Source organism: Triticum aestivum, chromosome 2D (assembly GCF_018294505.1).
Source record: "Triticum aestivum cultivar Chinese Spring chromosome 2D, IWGSC CS RefSeq v2.1, whole genome shotgun sequence".
In the NCBI taxonomy this organism is placed as follows: domain Eukaryota; kingdom Viridiplantae; phylum Streptophyta; class Magnoliopsida; order Poales; family Poaceae; genus Triticum; species Triticum aestivum.
In genome coordinates, this window is record NC_057799.1 from 520,146,131 (window position 1) to 520,160,706 (window position 14,576).

General features: G+C 48.9%; 3 protein-coding genes across 5 annotated transcripts; 2 read left to right on the forward strand and 1 right to left on the reverse strand.

Moving 5' to 3' along the window:
* The first annotated feature begins 601 nt into the window (after nucleotides 1-601).
* Nucleotides 602-3,018, forward strand: LOC123054176 (lysine histidine transporter-like 8). The gene is made up of 4 exons (XM_044477885.1): nucleotides 602-1,205; nucleotides 1,323-1,459; nucleotides 1,603-2,030; nucleotides 2,179-3,018. Exons 1-4 carry the CDS (start codon nucleotides 880-882, stop codon nucleotides 2,803-2,805), a joined length of 1,518 nt encoding a protein of 505 aa, XP_044333820.1. The 5' UTR covers nucleotides 602-879; the 3' UTR covers nucleotides 2,806-3,018.
* A 114-nt stretch (nucleotides 3,019-3,132) lies between these two features.
* On the reverse strand, nucleotides 3,133-7,863 carry LOC123054177 (protein S-acyltransferase 10). 3 transcript variants are annotated; one of them, XM_044477888.1, is made up of 11 exons: nucleotides 7,595-7,863; nucleotides 7,405-7,519; nucleotides 6,853-6,927; nucleotides 6,679-6,750; nucleotides 6,419-6,553; nucleotides 6,267-6,300; nucleotides 5,225-5,334; nucleotides 4,207-4,293; nucleotides 4,021-4,104; nucleotides 3,764-3,916; nucleotides 3,133-3,675 (listed from the first exon to the last, which is right to left on the reverse strand). In XM_044477888.1, the coding sequence occupies exons 1-11, from the start codon at nucleotides 7,671-7,673 to the stop codon at nucleotides 3,501-3,503; spliced, it is 1,119 nt and encodes a 372-aa protein (XP_044333823.1). In that variant the 5' UTR covers nucleotides 7,674-7,863; the 3' UTR covers nucleotides 3,133-3,500. The 3 variants fall into 3 exon arrangements, with proteins under 3 accessions (XP_044333823.1, XP_044333821.1, XP_044333824.1); XM_044477886.1 differs by having other exon boundaries at nucleotides 7,405-7,829; XM_044477889.1 differs by having other exon boundaries at nucleotides 3,764-3,829; nucleotides 7,405-7,822.
* Nucleotides 7,864-8,161: 298 nt separating this feature from the next.
* On the forward strand, nucleotides 8,162-11,582 carry LOC123054178 (L-ascorbate oxidase homolog). The gene is made up of 7 exons (XM_044477890.1): nucleotides 8,162-8,405; nucleotides 8,510-8,619; nucleotides 9,557-9,827; nucleotides 9,937-10,382; nucleotides 10,478-10,879; nucleotides 10,966-11,044; nucleotides 11,118-11,582. Exons 1-7 carry the CDS (start codon nucleotides 8,256-8,258, stop codon nucleotides 11,334-11,336), a joined length of 1,677 nt encoding a protein of 558 aa, XP_044333825.1. The 5' UTR covers nucleotides 8,162-8,255; the 3' UTR covers nucleotides 11,337-11,582.
* Nucleotides 11,583-14,576: the final 2,994 nt, after the last annotated feature.

The following is a 14,576-nucleotide window of genomic DNA, read 5'->3' on the forward strand; positions in this document are numbered from 1 at the left end:
ACGATCGTCTATGGCAACGTCGTTCGGAGATTAGGGATGGTGATGGCGCCTACTTGGAAGAAGTAATGATGTTGAGTGGCGACACATGTGGGGGTACCTTAATTATGCCGTTTAGCGGATTGTGACGGTTTTTGTTCGGTTTTTCATTCATTAACTAGACCGGGTTTTTTTTCATGAGCGGTGGGCTTCTTTCACGTATTTTTCCTTACAAATCTTTTGCCTCCATTTTCAATAAATATATATGCCATACTTTTCATGAGTTGATAATTAATGTCCAACAGGAAATTTCACCACTCCCCTTCATATGTGCACCTCAGGCTAGTCACTCCACCAGGTGCTTGCGTTGCAGCTAAAAACGCAAGGCCGACGATGCGCATGGTACGTCTGCATAAACGTCCATATATGCATCTGACCATGCATATCTAACCTTGCACAAACAAATTAATGGTCAGACCGGCCGGCAGGCCAGACGATCCCACCACGAAAGATCGACCGGTGACACGGCGCTGCTGTGTGCTCCCTAGTGCCAACATTAATAATGACCAGCATGCACTCGAGACCGTATGATCGTGTCGTGTCGCCGCTGCATGTATGGCTGCGACCAGTCTCGGCCTCACCAGCCACACTATCGATCGAGGCTGCTGCTGCCCGGGCTTCACGGTGTCCACACCCAAAAGCCGCACGGCTCAGCGAACTCGACGTTCACCAACCGCGCTGGCGTGACAAAACTCCGCCTATAAAATCTCCCGGGCCGCCGAGCCTTGCCGGAATCAGCAACCAACCGAGCTCACCTCCTCGCACAAGGTCTGGGCACCTACACTGGTACAGCTATAGCTAGCTAGCATATACTACTACACCGGAGGGAGGGAGCGAGCGGCCATGACGAGCGAGGTGCAGTCGGCGCCGCCGACGCCGCGGCCGGTGTCCGCCCCGCCGTCGCAGATGCACTCTCCGGCGCCCAGCCGGTCGCCGCTGCGCGCGATGGCGTCGCCGCTCGCCAGCCCCGTGAAGAAGGCGGTGGCGAGCGTGAGGGGGTACCTGGAGGAGGTCGGGCACATCACCAAGCTCGCCGACCCGCGCGACGCCTGGCTGCCCATCACCGCGTCCAGGAGCGGCAACGCCTACTACGCCGCCTTCCACAACCTCAGCTCCGGCGTCGGCTTCCAGGCGCTCGTGCTCCCCGCCGCCTTCGCCTCCCTCGGATGGTACCTTCTAGCTACCCCACTTATATTCAATCGAGAGATGAACATATAGTACTACACGAGTACACGTCTACACGTACGTTACTTAATTTGTCCGGCCCGTGGATTGGGTTCTTGCAGGACGTGGGCGATCGTGTGCCTGACCGTGGCATTCGCGTGGCAGCTCTACACGCTGCGGCTGCTGGTGAACCTCCACGAGCCCGTCGCCGGCGGCACACGCTACAGCCGGTACATGCACCTCGCCACCACCGTCTTCGGTACGTCCCCGATTCCCGCGCGCGCTTATTATCTCAGACTAATTAATTAACACGGCGACGTCGTGCGGCAAACGACGTCGTCTCTTTCGATCGCTGTCTTCCACGCTCATCATGCATGCCTTGCCTCGGCCTTCCTCCAACAGGTGAGAGATGGGGGAAGATCCTGGCGCTGCTCCCGACGATGTACCTGTCGGCGGGGACCTGCACGGCGCTCATCATCGTGGGCGGCGGCAGCATGAAGATCCTCTTCAGCATCGCCTGCGGGCCCGCGTGCGTGGCGCGGCCGCCGACCATGGTGGAGTGGTACGTGGTGTTCGTCTGCGTGGCCGTGGTGCTGTCCCAGCTCCCCAACCTCAACTCCATCGCCGGCGTCTCCCTGGTCGGGGCGACGGCGGCCGTCGGCTACTGCACCATGATCTGGGTCATTTCCGTGACCAAGGGGAGGGTGGCCGGCGTGTCCTACGACCCGGTCAAGGCCAGCAGCGACGTCGACAGGACGATCGCCGTCCTCAATGGCCTGGGCATCATCGCGTTCGCTTTCAGGGGGCACAATCTTGTGCTCGAGATTCAGGTAAGTGTCAACCCGGGAAAAGAGATTCTCCTCCCATTCCCAGCTAGTGCATGTTAGCCTCGTTATCCGTTGCTCATGTCCTCGTGCCGCTTTGAGAACGAACGGCGATGAAGAAAAGTCGCTGAGAGTGAGCGTGCTGGCTTTGCAGGGCACAATGCCGTCGACGCTGAAGCATCCTTCACACGTGCCCATGTGGAAGGGCGTCAAGTTCGCCTACCTCGTCGTCGCTCTCTGCCTCTACCCCGTCGCCATCGGCGGCTTCTGGGCCTACGGCAACCAGATACCTCCGAACGGGATCCTGAGCGCACTCTACAAGTTCCACAGCCGCGACGTGTCCCGGCTGGTGATCGGTCTCGCGACGCTGCTGGTGATCGTCAACTGCCTGACCACGTTCCAGATCTACGCCATGCCGGTGTTCGACAACATGGAGGCCGGGTACGTGCACAAGAAGAACCGGCCGTGCCCGTGGTGGCTGCGCGCGGGCTTCCGCGCCTTGTTCGGCGCCGTCAACCTGCTCATCGCCGTCGCGCTGCCCTTCCTGTCGGAGCTCGCCGGCCTCCTCGGCGGGATCTCGCTGCCGGTCACCCTGGCCTACCCGTGCTTCATGTGGCTGGCCATCATGAAGCCCGGGAGGGGCACGGCGATGTGGTGCGTCAACTGGGCGCTGGGGTGCCTCGGCATGGGGCTCAGCTTCGTCCTCATAGTCGGGAACCTCTGGGGGCTCGTCGCCACTGGCCTGCATGTGCAGTTCTTCAAGCCCGCCGAGTTCCAGTGAGTGAATTTAAAGATGAAAGCAAGTTTTTTTTTTCGAGTGAAGATGGAAGCAAGTTTGCTGTCTAATCCACCAACGGAAGACGTATCAATGTGATGTAATGCTGGCTTGTTTTTCATTTTGTTTCTGAGAAGTATACTATGTCTTGTACTGGAACCTGAAATGTTGATTCTTTTAGAAGCAAAAAGCTGAATCTACGTTTCAAACATTATACTACAGATCAGCTGTTCTATATATTGCTTGTAACTTCGTCGTTTTCAGTGTCTAAAAACCTTAAGACCAGCTGATATGTACGTATAATCGTATATACAGTAGTAATGACTACAAAAATAAAGCATGACAACCGAGGACGAAATATATATAAGAACAATCATCAGATACAGAACGAACGGGTTTTCAGTTGTGCATTTAACATATAAGAGCTGCATCGCCCAGACACAGCGTTCTACAGCGAATGTGCGACTAAGTTCAAACTATTTTCTTATGAAGCTACAACCCTACAAGGAATAAACTGAAAAATCTACATGCATACTCAGATCAATCTAATGGCATCGTTTGATCAGGATGCATTCTATAAGAGACAAAAAGGTGCCTATATATAGGAGTATATGCTGTACAACATCAATGAGCCACAAGTATCTTTACCATGTTATTATATGCATCAAACTAAACTAATGTATTTTCACATATAGCGCGTACTAGCAGCACCGGCAGCAGATTACATCTCGGCAGGTGTAGGGTCTAGCCCGGGCTTCTAGTTCGTCCAGTGGGGGTACTGCTTCCAGAACATATCCCTTCTGTCTAGAGAGGCAGAGGTCATAGAGGTTCCTGCAGATACCTTTGCTGAAAGGATGCACCTTTCTAGGAACTCCCCTGTAAGTGTCATTTGATCGATTCATTATGGTAGACTAGAGACAAGCAAATATAACGAGAAAAATGCTAGTCTTCAGCCATTTCATACCTTAGGTAAGATATTCGCTTCCATCTGGCAATTTCATATGTCGTTTGGTTCGTAAGAGCAAGGTAACTACAGATATACACAAGCTCGTGAATACAATAATCATCAGTGAAGAGGTCACTGTTAATTTGTGACTTCACAACATGTAAGATATTCCTGATGTCAACAGCTATTGTTATAGTTTTTCTTTGTATTCTGCATAGCAGATTGCGAATTCTGAAAGAACAGACTACTGTCAATATATAAACGTAAAAACTTACGTATGCAACATGAGTAAGATCAGCAAAACTATGAGGATTACTATCAACGGCAGCAACAGTGTTAAGCCAGTCAAACCCTTCAACCTGTCGATTAAGAAACAAATAAAATGTTTGCCGGACAAACTTGAAATCCAAAGTACATACCATGAGTAGTGAAACTAGATCAAAAAAGGTAGAGGTACATACCAGGACCCGTTCATATCCACATGTAAGAACTGGATGTAGAGAGCAACAGTCCAAATAACTAAACTTGCTTGTCCAAATATGTACCACCTAGAAAATATCACTTATGCAATGACATAAGCTGGATATAGTTTTGATGAGTCATAAAATAGAACATAACATCACATATGTATATTCCAATATATCATCAGAAGCATTTAAGAACAATATATTTTAAATTAAATGCATATTAAGAGGACATAGCTGTTAACGAAAATAAAGGAATCGAGGAGAGCTGCAATTTCTACTTACATCCGGGAGACTTTGTGAGTCCAATAATCGCTAGAGTTTTTTTTTCTGTGAAAGCTGCAATTCTACTTATATCGGGGAGACCTCGTAAGTTCAATAATCATTAGTTCTCCTTGCCATTATTTTTCCTTTGATCTTAAAAGAAGTACAGGAGCCACAGAAGCACTACAATGCCAACAAGGCACTCTGTAAACCTACCCGGTGTGCTTTCAGTTAGGAGTTAAGAATTAGCATGCCCCAGATATGTCGAAAGAACATTCACAAGATACATGACATCATGTTAAACACTGGTAACTGGATTTTGGTAGATACGACTATCTGAGTAAAGGTTGATGGATTGTACGGCAAAAGAAGTAAAAGCCTGCCAATTCCACTAGATCAATATTAAGGGAAAGGGTGGGAATGGTCATCAGTACACAGTCCCAATTGAAATCAAGCAGTTCCTTGTTAACAGTGATATAGAGACAGTAGAGACTCGAGAAAGTATGAGGGCATGGCCTCATTATTTGGTAAAAGAGCGGTCCTCCATTCCAACATAACTTCTGCACAGGGGGCTTCTGGATTTATTGTTAAACGATAGGGACCGCAGAGTACAAAAACTGGAGAAGGTAAGGATGTTGCGGCATTTGCACATAATAGCATACACTAAACTACAAAACATAATATATATCGTGCATTCGAGATTTAATGTGTTCGAAAGATAAGCTGCAAAATGTGTAAATAAAAATCTCACCAAAAACGGCAATGATTCCTAATGCCAATGCATGTTCCAAGCCATGTACAGTGATGATCAAATTGGAGAATACACTTGTCACAATCATGACAATGCTTGGTTCGTGGTGGCTGTGAAAGGTAGTCAACACCAAAAGATGAGCTTTGGCGACCAGCATAACAGAAACGTGTGCTAGTTAAAGATATTTCATGGACATTGCAAGTTAATGTGACATAGATATTTGAGAATAACAAACTCACATATCACAAACTCAATATTATGCTGAGCTGAGTCAATAAGCCTGCACTAGTTCTTTATGCAATATAAAAAAACAATCTACTATCTTGCCAAATAGATTGTCAGATTGGTAAATGGTAATGAAGAATAAAGTGATAGAAAGTCTTCTTGTGGTTTCTAATATGTGACTCACGGGGTACAATGAGAAAGGAGAGTAACATAATTGACACATTACTGCCCTCTAGGCCATAACTGGTGCTTTCATACATTAAGGTTGTGTTTGGTGTGAACCAAGCTTGCCCTACCAAAAAATTGGCAAGCAATGTTTTTAGTAATGGCCACTGTTGGCACGAAAAATGAACTAGAATGCGGCAACCATCCAAACAATAACCAATTTTTCTGTCATGCCCATAATAATGATATGGTACACATTGGTCACGAACAACATACCCTAACCCCTCTAGGGTACAGCTTCATAGGTAAGCAAACAAGAGCAGTAAGCACATGCCATAATAATCTAGTAATCAAACATATTGGACATGACACAAGACATGCTTAATTGCTTTCTACTGATCTTTAAATCAAGTTTACATAAGACAAACTACATAGTCTATGCTTGAAATGATACGCATACCAATGATAGTAAGTCAACTGATCTTTCATTTCTATATATTTTTCCAGAGAATTTCATTTGTTCTGCCATAAGCACTAACATCAATATTCCAAGACGGGTATATTGCTGGCTGGTTACCACCAGTTATTTTATCATTGCCTTGACTATAGAGAACATTACAATAGGCTGCAACTTTAGAATAATAAAGATTACCTGAATGAGATGGCAGTAAGAGCAGGTCAAATCCCTAAACAAAATGGAAGCATACAACCATATCACAGAACGAAGATAGATGGCAATATATATTGAAAATTACACCTCGGAAGAGGGAAAATAATAATAATTCCAAATCCAGACAAGTGCACCTGCTGGATGATCCAGGAGGATATAGATCCATCATTTGCAAAAGCGACGAAGGTGTAGCAGATTGTGGGTTGTGTTGCTCTATTTTGCTGCGGCTCATGAAATAATTTAAGCTCCCGTTTTTTGAACAGACCTGTCTTTTCTTAATCATAAAAAAACATTTTTAATTTAGCATAAAGTAAGTCTGCGCAACTGGCAGGCTCCAGCCCTTCAAATATACACATATCTAACCAAGGCAAAACAAAAGAACTTATGACATTACTTTGAGATTGTCGTTGTATTAATGAAGGTTGCGTGCATCGCTGATCCAGCCTTCAACATATCAGCCACATACCTAACAGCAAGAGGACGAAATGAGGTGCAGTGTAAAAGGCATCGCTGTTCCTATGCATAATCCTTACTCTAGGGCTCAATAACATCGAGAAGCACGAATTACCCTGGTGATGAATTAGCTGTATATAGGTATTGCGCCAAGGTAAACAACACCAGCCCTCCATATAAACACATGTACCTGGCATCAAGAGTGGACAGTAGGAAGGCTAAAGACAGATGACCAGTAAAATATCTTCTAAGACATCCGTTTGAGCGTCAATTAATATGGGAAAGGAGGGAGTAGATAACAAGATGCTAATGAAAAACAGAGAACAGATGCATGATAACATAATGAATTTCCAGTATCCATCAAATTCTGAATAAGCTGTCAAACATTAGAACCGCTCAGTACTAATATTCTTCAAACATATCAGGCACGTATGGACATACACTTCCAATTCTTCGCAGAGACACACCAAAACTATTTTCCTTCAAAATTAAAGCAGGCCACGAACTAATTACACGAATAAATGGTAGCTGGGAAAAGCAATAGCTGCCAACACGGGCTAGGAGAAAATCGACTCCAAACATCGGATATCTTAACATATAATCTAAACAAACGGAAACGTTTCACAGGCAAGGAGGAACAGAGGAGGGGAGAGGGGGCCTGTTATACCACTGGTCCTGGCGGATTTGGCTCCGGAGGGCCGGATCGAGCAGGAAGACGGCGCCGATGAAGAGCGCATGCAGCAGCATGACGATTAACCTGACACACCTCCAGGGCTTCCTCCCTGCGCTCAAATCCCCGGCCCCGGTCAGGCATTCAGACCCCGGCCGGAACCCCCAAATCGAACCAATTGACGAACCGTGCGAGCCGTGGCGCTGGGGTTGGGATAGGACCCTGATGGCCTCATGGGGAGGATCGCTTTCCCCGCAGCACGGCATCCTCGCCGCCGCACCGACGTGAGGAGGAGGAGGAGGGAGGTGGTGGCGATGGTTACCGGTGGCCGGTCTTCCGCGGGAGGAGGAGGAGCCGGCCTGCAGTTACGGTGGGGAGGGCCCACCTGGAAGTGGACGGACTCTGGATTCTTTTTATCCCGGACCCGGACTCTGGCTTCTTTTTTTTTGCCCGGACTCTGGCTTCTTTTTTATTTGAGGTACAGACTCTGGCTTCTTCAGTGTGTCACATACACACCCCACAGGCCAAGGCCCAGGTCCAGATGTGCGAAAATCCAAGCCGAGAGTTGGCCCGTCAGGCCAGCCTGGCATGGCCGGCCGCAGGGGGGCGCATCCCAAAAAAGGAAGAATTTTTTTTTTTGTAACAACCTGCACATCGTAACAGATTCAAAAATATTTCGAGATAGGATCCCAACAGATTTCCATCTATACGGCGCGGGAGGGGCCGCCGTCTATAAATGCCCACCCGGGCATCTTCATCTCTACTCCCGCGGAGCCATCTATCAATCCATCTCCTCTCCGCGCCATCCCATCTCGTCTCGTCTCGTCTCCTGCCCCTCGGAGGTCGAGATGGCGGCGTCGGCGGCGGCGCGAGTAGTGGTGGCCCTCGCGTGCGTCTTCTCCCTCGTCTTCTCCGCGCAGGCGGAGGCTCCCTACAGGTTCTTCGACTGGGAGGTCAGCTACGGCGACGTCAACCCGCTCGGAGGAGTTCCGCAGCAGGTACATATATAGTTTCGAGCCTAGCTAACTATTGCTGTATTGCTGTTTTAATCTGCGCTGCATCTGAGGTTAACTGCGACGTGTTTGATTTTCGATCTCTGTAGGGTATTCTGATCAACGGGCAGTTTCCAGGGCCTCAGATCGACTGCCAGACGAACGACAATCTGGTCATCAACGTGCGCAACCGGCTGCCGGAGCCGTTCCTGCTTTCATGGCAAGTTCTTTTTAGCTTACTCGAGACATTCCTCAGCGTTGCATGCACCAGTTTTATCTGCATTAACTACTTCCTTCTGGTTTTGATCGGTTTTAGCTTACTCGAACGTCGTTGCACAACTTTAATCTGCATCAGTTTAGGGGGTGTTTGGTTCAGGGACTTTTTAGTCCCAGAGACTAGAAAAAAAGGATAATTGGTTTGATGCCAATATTTGGCATTGCCAATACTTGGCAAGCCAGCAATTGGCAATATCAAAAGTTGCCAATAATTGACAACTTTTTGTGAGGTTGGCAAGTAAACATGGTAGCCAACCAAGTACTAGCCAATATTTGGCATTTGTCAAATATTGGAATGCCAATTTTTGGCGTCAAACCAATAATGCTCAAAGTCCCTAAGAACCAAACGGAAGGGACTTTTTCTACAGGAACTAAAAAAGACTCTACTAGAGAGTCTTTTTTGATTAGTCCTTGGGACTAGAAAAAGTCCTAGGACTTCTGAACCAAACACCCCCTTAGTTTTTTAGATCTGCATTAGCTTAATGGTTTCGTCGAGATCAAAGAAAGCGGGCGTTAAAAGGGGAGATTTGTTTGCGTGTAGTAGCACTCAAGTCGCGCAGCGTCGTCTCGTTTAAGCTTTGCTACGCATCTGATCTTGAAACGGCGATCAGCAAGTCGCTGAACAAAAATAGATGCATGCCAAATTCCTTCACTGCCAGTTTCAAACACAGAGAAGTAATTCTGCTACATGCATCATGATGTCTCCTATTCGTGCTTAATTTGGCAGTACTTAATTAGTGCAAAGATATATCTCATAGTATCACCTTTCCGGATATCTCGGCGAGTACAAACAAGTTACCTGCAGCATTAATCTAGTTAATCACTTTTATCCATAGTTTGCGCAAAGGCAAAAGTAACGTAACACAGTTACTCATGAACAGGAACGGGATCCAGCACAGGAAGAACTCGTGGCAGGACGGCGTGTCGGGCACCAACTGCCCGATCCCTCCGGGCCAGAACTACACGTACCACATGCAGGCCAAGGACCAGATCGGCAGCTTCTTCTACTTCCCCTCGCTGGCCTTCCACAAGGCGGCCGGCGGCTTCGGCGCCATCCGCATCAACAGCCGCCCGCGGATCCCCATCCCCTTCCCCCCGCCGGCCGACGAGTTCACCGTGCTCATCGGTGACTGGTACAACACCACCCACAAGGTACATATGTCGCCAAGCAAGGCGTTGGCTTGCACGAAATGCACTCATCTGTCGGTTCATTTCAGTTTTGGTGTGTGCTATAACTGATCCATTTGGTTTTGCTTGTCAGGCTCTCCAAGCCATGCTGGACGACGGGAAGCTGCTGCCTTCCCCTGACGCCATCCTGATCAACGGCAAGGGCCCGGGGCGCGCCAACTTCACGGTGGAGCAGGGGAAGACGTACAGGCTGCGGGTCTCCAACGTCGGCCTGCGGAGCACGCTCAACTTCATGATCCAGGACCACAACGTGACGCTCGTGGAGGTGGAGGGCACCCACACGGTGCAGAACACCTACACCTCCCTCGACGTCCACGCCGGCCAGTCGCTCTCCGTGCTCTTCACCGCCGACCGCCCCGCCGGGGGCTACCACATCGCCGTCTCGTCGCGGTTCACCAACCAGACCCTCAACTCCACCGCCGTGCTGCGCTACGCCGGCTCGACCGGCTTCTCTGGGCCGCCGCGTGCCTTGAACCAGAGCGACGTTGACTTTTCACTGAACCAGGCTCGCTCCATCAGGTACGGATCACGTCATCTCGACCGCCCGTTCTAGAGACAAACGGCGTGTTAATCGGTGTGTTCGGGTCTGAGCTTGCTGTGGTGACCACGTGCAGGACGAACCTGACGGCGAGCGGGCCGCGGCCGAACCCGCAGGGCTCGTACCACTACGGGTCCATCAACGTGAGCCGCACCATCCGGCTGGCCAACTCGGCGGGGCAGGTCGGCGGCAAGCCGAGGTACGGCGTGAACGGCGTGTCGTACGTGGACGCCGACACGCCCCTCAAGCTGGCGGACTACTACAACATCAGCGGCGTGTACCGGATGGGCGCCATCCCGGACGCGCCCGCGGCCAGCCACAGCGGGACGCAGAACGGGACCGGCGCCGATGCGGCGCTGAAGAACGCGACGGCCGTCATGGACTCCGACCACCGCTCCTTCGTCGAGGTCGTGTTCGAGAACAGCGAGGACAGCCTACAGAGCTGGCACCTCGACGGCTACAGCGTCTTCGTCGCCGGGTACGTGCACATCAAGTCATCGTGAGGCTCATGCATACGTATATAATACTCTGCTCCATGATCATTCTCCTCGTCGGTCCTCGTAGGATGGACAAGGGGGCGTGGAGCGAGCAGAGCAGGAAAGGCTACAACCTCGTGGATGCAGTCACGAGGTGCACGGTGCAGGTAAGATTTTCTTCCTTTTCCTGCTTGACTTGATGAATGTGTTTTACACTTCTTTTGTTGCTGCTTTGAGAAGGTGTATCCAAGAGGGTGGACGGCGATCTTCATCGCGCTGGACAACGTGGGGATGTGGAACGTGAGGTCGGAGGATTGGGTGCGCAGGTACCTGGGCCAGCAGTTCTACCTCCGGGTGTACACGCCGACGCACTCCGTCCGCGACGAGCTCCCCGTGCCGACCAACGCGATCCTCTGCGGCCGCGCTGCCAACAAGAGCCGCCTGCCAGTCTCTCAGTAGTAAGCAGCCGCTGGCAGGGAATGATCCAATTGTATCAGTGTGTTAGTAGTAGCATGGTGTGAAGTCGAACTGTCGAAGACTTAGTTTGGCTGGTTACTGGTTAGGGCTTAGTCTGGGCTTAGGAATTTACTCATGGAGTCAAATCATTTCAGGCCTAGGTGGCCTCGGTATAAACAAGAAAGATAGTATGTGATATCTCTTATCTGGGCTATTTCTGGCTTATAAAAACATTAATTTTCAGCCTTATTTTACAAGTCTTTGTATCAATATATTTTTAATAGAGAAGTATATTTTTCCTCCTCAACTCCTGACGAACTCTAGGTTTAGTCCAAGGGCCTGTTCGCCTCCCAACTCTCCCAACTCCAAAGATTCAGCTTCTGAACCTATCTTTAAAAAAATCAGCTTCTACGAGTAGGGTGTTTCGGTGCCCAGGCTCATCTGCACCCTGTTAGAAAAAAACATAAAAAATTCAAAACAAATTCAAAAAAATTCAATTTTTTTTGTGTGGTAGAAAATTTGATGCGTGAGACCCGCTCAAATTTCATGTCATTTGGACATCTGAGAAGCTCTCAAAAAACATTTTTACAGACCCCAATTTGTCTTTTTTGCTGAGAGCTGCTCAGATGTCCAAATGACTTGAAATCTGTAACGGGTCTCACGCATCAAATTGTCTACCACACAAAAAAATTGGATTTGTTTGAATTTTTCTAATATTTGTTTTGATTTTTTTCGTCAACACGGATGCAGATGAGCTCGGGTGCAGAGATGGATTTTCGGCTTCTCCATCGCTACTTGGCCTGCATCTAGCGACATAGCCCAAGAAGGAAGGGAGAGACGTGATTCTCTTCGTTCATGAAGAAAGAAGAGAGGAGAGAGACTAAACGAACCGTTGCAAATCTTGTAATTTTAGCAAACTCCATGTTTTGAGGATTCCATGAAGCTGCTCATTCCTCGGAGTTCGTGAAGCGTGGAGCGTGAATGACTTTTGAACAGGCTCTAAACTTCAAAACCGAACAACTTGCGCCTTCAACTCTTGAAACCGGACAAGTTTAATCCCTTGTCTCGGCTGACCCGGTATCGCTGACTGACTCAACACAGTTTTGACCGGTCTTCGTCCACGTGGCGGGGTTTCGACGGGAGCTTCCGTGGCTCATGCACATACGCCATGTGCAGCTCAACATCAACATCCCTGTCGCGCTCTCCTTCATGTCAGTCGCACTTTGCCACGGGAGCATCATAGCTCGGCGTTGTCTCAGTTATTGTGCTCCTCATCGACGGAGCGGTCGCTGTTGCAACCAGGGGATGTGGCATCCACACGCACACTGGCCACCAGCCACACCACAGGCACCATCATCTCCTTGGTGGCGCTCGTCGCGACCCCGCCCAACATGCCTGTGGTGTTGCCTTGTCCCATTGCAGCTGTGCACCAGATGGAGATGCCCGGCATCCTCTTGAGCTTCTCCTCGTGCTCCACCCCCGGACTGCGTTCTCGCGCACCCCGTACCACATGCTCCCAGGCAGTGGAGAAGAGGAGGTCGAGAACGAGCACGAGGTAGCGCCACCGCCCGCATGGCTTGCCTTCATCTTTCGAAGCCACCATAGCGACGCCGCCTGCTTACCTGCATCCTCGTCATGAAGCAGGGGTGGTTGTGGGCCACGGTGTCCGACGATGTAGAAAGGGGATGCAAGGTGCAACAAAGCTCGCGGTGGCCGGCGAGCTAGAGCATAGACAGCATGGCTGGCTAAAGGGACTTGCGAGGGTGCTGCCGTGGTCGGCACATGCGGTGCATGCAAGGTGTTCCATGAAATGTCTTGGTAAGCCAATGTAAGAAGGAAGAAGATAGGAGAGAGAAATACTGCCATGGATGAAGACCGATCAAAACCATGTTGAACTAGTTGTGATACCGTGTCTGCCGAGACAAGGGACTAAACTTGTCCGGTTTCAAGAGTTGAGGATGTAAGTTGTCTAGTTTTAAAAGTATTTTTTTGCGTGAATGATCCAGATCTTTTATCAAAATTCAGCGAAAGTACAGAGCGTCTCGAACATAATAAAAATTATATTGATATTCCAAGACCCCCAAACAACCACTATTGCCGTCAAAACAAGCAACCGACGCGCTGCTGTCGCCGCTCCCCTATCGGAGTCGGATGGACCATGTCGATGACAACCGGGAAATCTTGGTGCATGCACCCCTAAGGACCAGTGCCCTGGAGCCGCAGTCGTCGTCGAACCCTTGCATAGATATGAATCATCTAACATCAAATCTTGCCACAAGACGAGAAAACCTAACCTCACTGCCCCAAAGAGAAGGGCCAGAGCTCCGTCGACTACTTCTAGACAGACAAACTCGAGGAGGAACCCGGAAGGCAAACTCGTAGTAGTGTCGCCATCCACCCGAGCATCGTAAATGCGAGGACTAAAAAACCCTAACCTAAACTACTGACCTGAGCAGCGAAACCGAGATTCCCTGATAACGCACAAGTATAGGGGATCAATTGTAGCCTCTTTTGATAAGTAAGAGCGTTGAATCCAACGAGGAGCTAAAGGCAGAACAAATATTCCCTCAAGTTCTATCGACCACCGATACAACTCTACGCACGCTTAACGTTCGCTTTACCTAGAACAAGTATGAAACTATAAGTACTTTGTAGGTGTTGTGGAATAGGTTTGCAAAAATATAAAGAGCATGTAAATAAAAACTAGGGGCTGTTTTAAGTAAAGAAGCAATAAAGTTAGTATAGCGAGTGTGGAAAAGTGGTGGTATGAGTTGCGAAATTGTCCCTAAGCAATTGACTACTTTACTAGACCGATAGCAAGTTTTATGTGGGAGAGGCCACTGCTAGCATGTCATCCCTGACTTGGAATTCTATGCACTTATGGTTGGAACTATTAGCAAGCATCCGCAACTACTAACGTTCATTAAGGTAAAACCCAACCATAGCATTAAGATATATTGGTCCCCCTTCAATCCCGTATGCATCAATTTCTATGCTAGGTTGAAGCTTCTGTCACTCTTGCCCACCAATACATAGTCCTATCAACATACAACTAACCCTATGGTGTGATCCACACGCGCGCTCATATGATGGGCACCAAAGGACAACAACATAACCACAAGCAAATTAAATCAATCATAGCAATTCACCAATTACTGGTAGGACAACGAAAATCTACTCAGACATCATAGGATGGCAACACATCATTGGATAATAATATGAAGCATAAACACCATGTTCAAG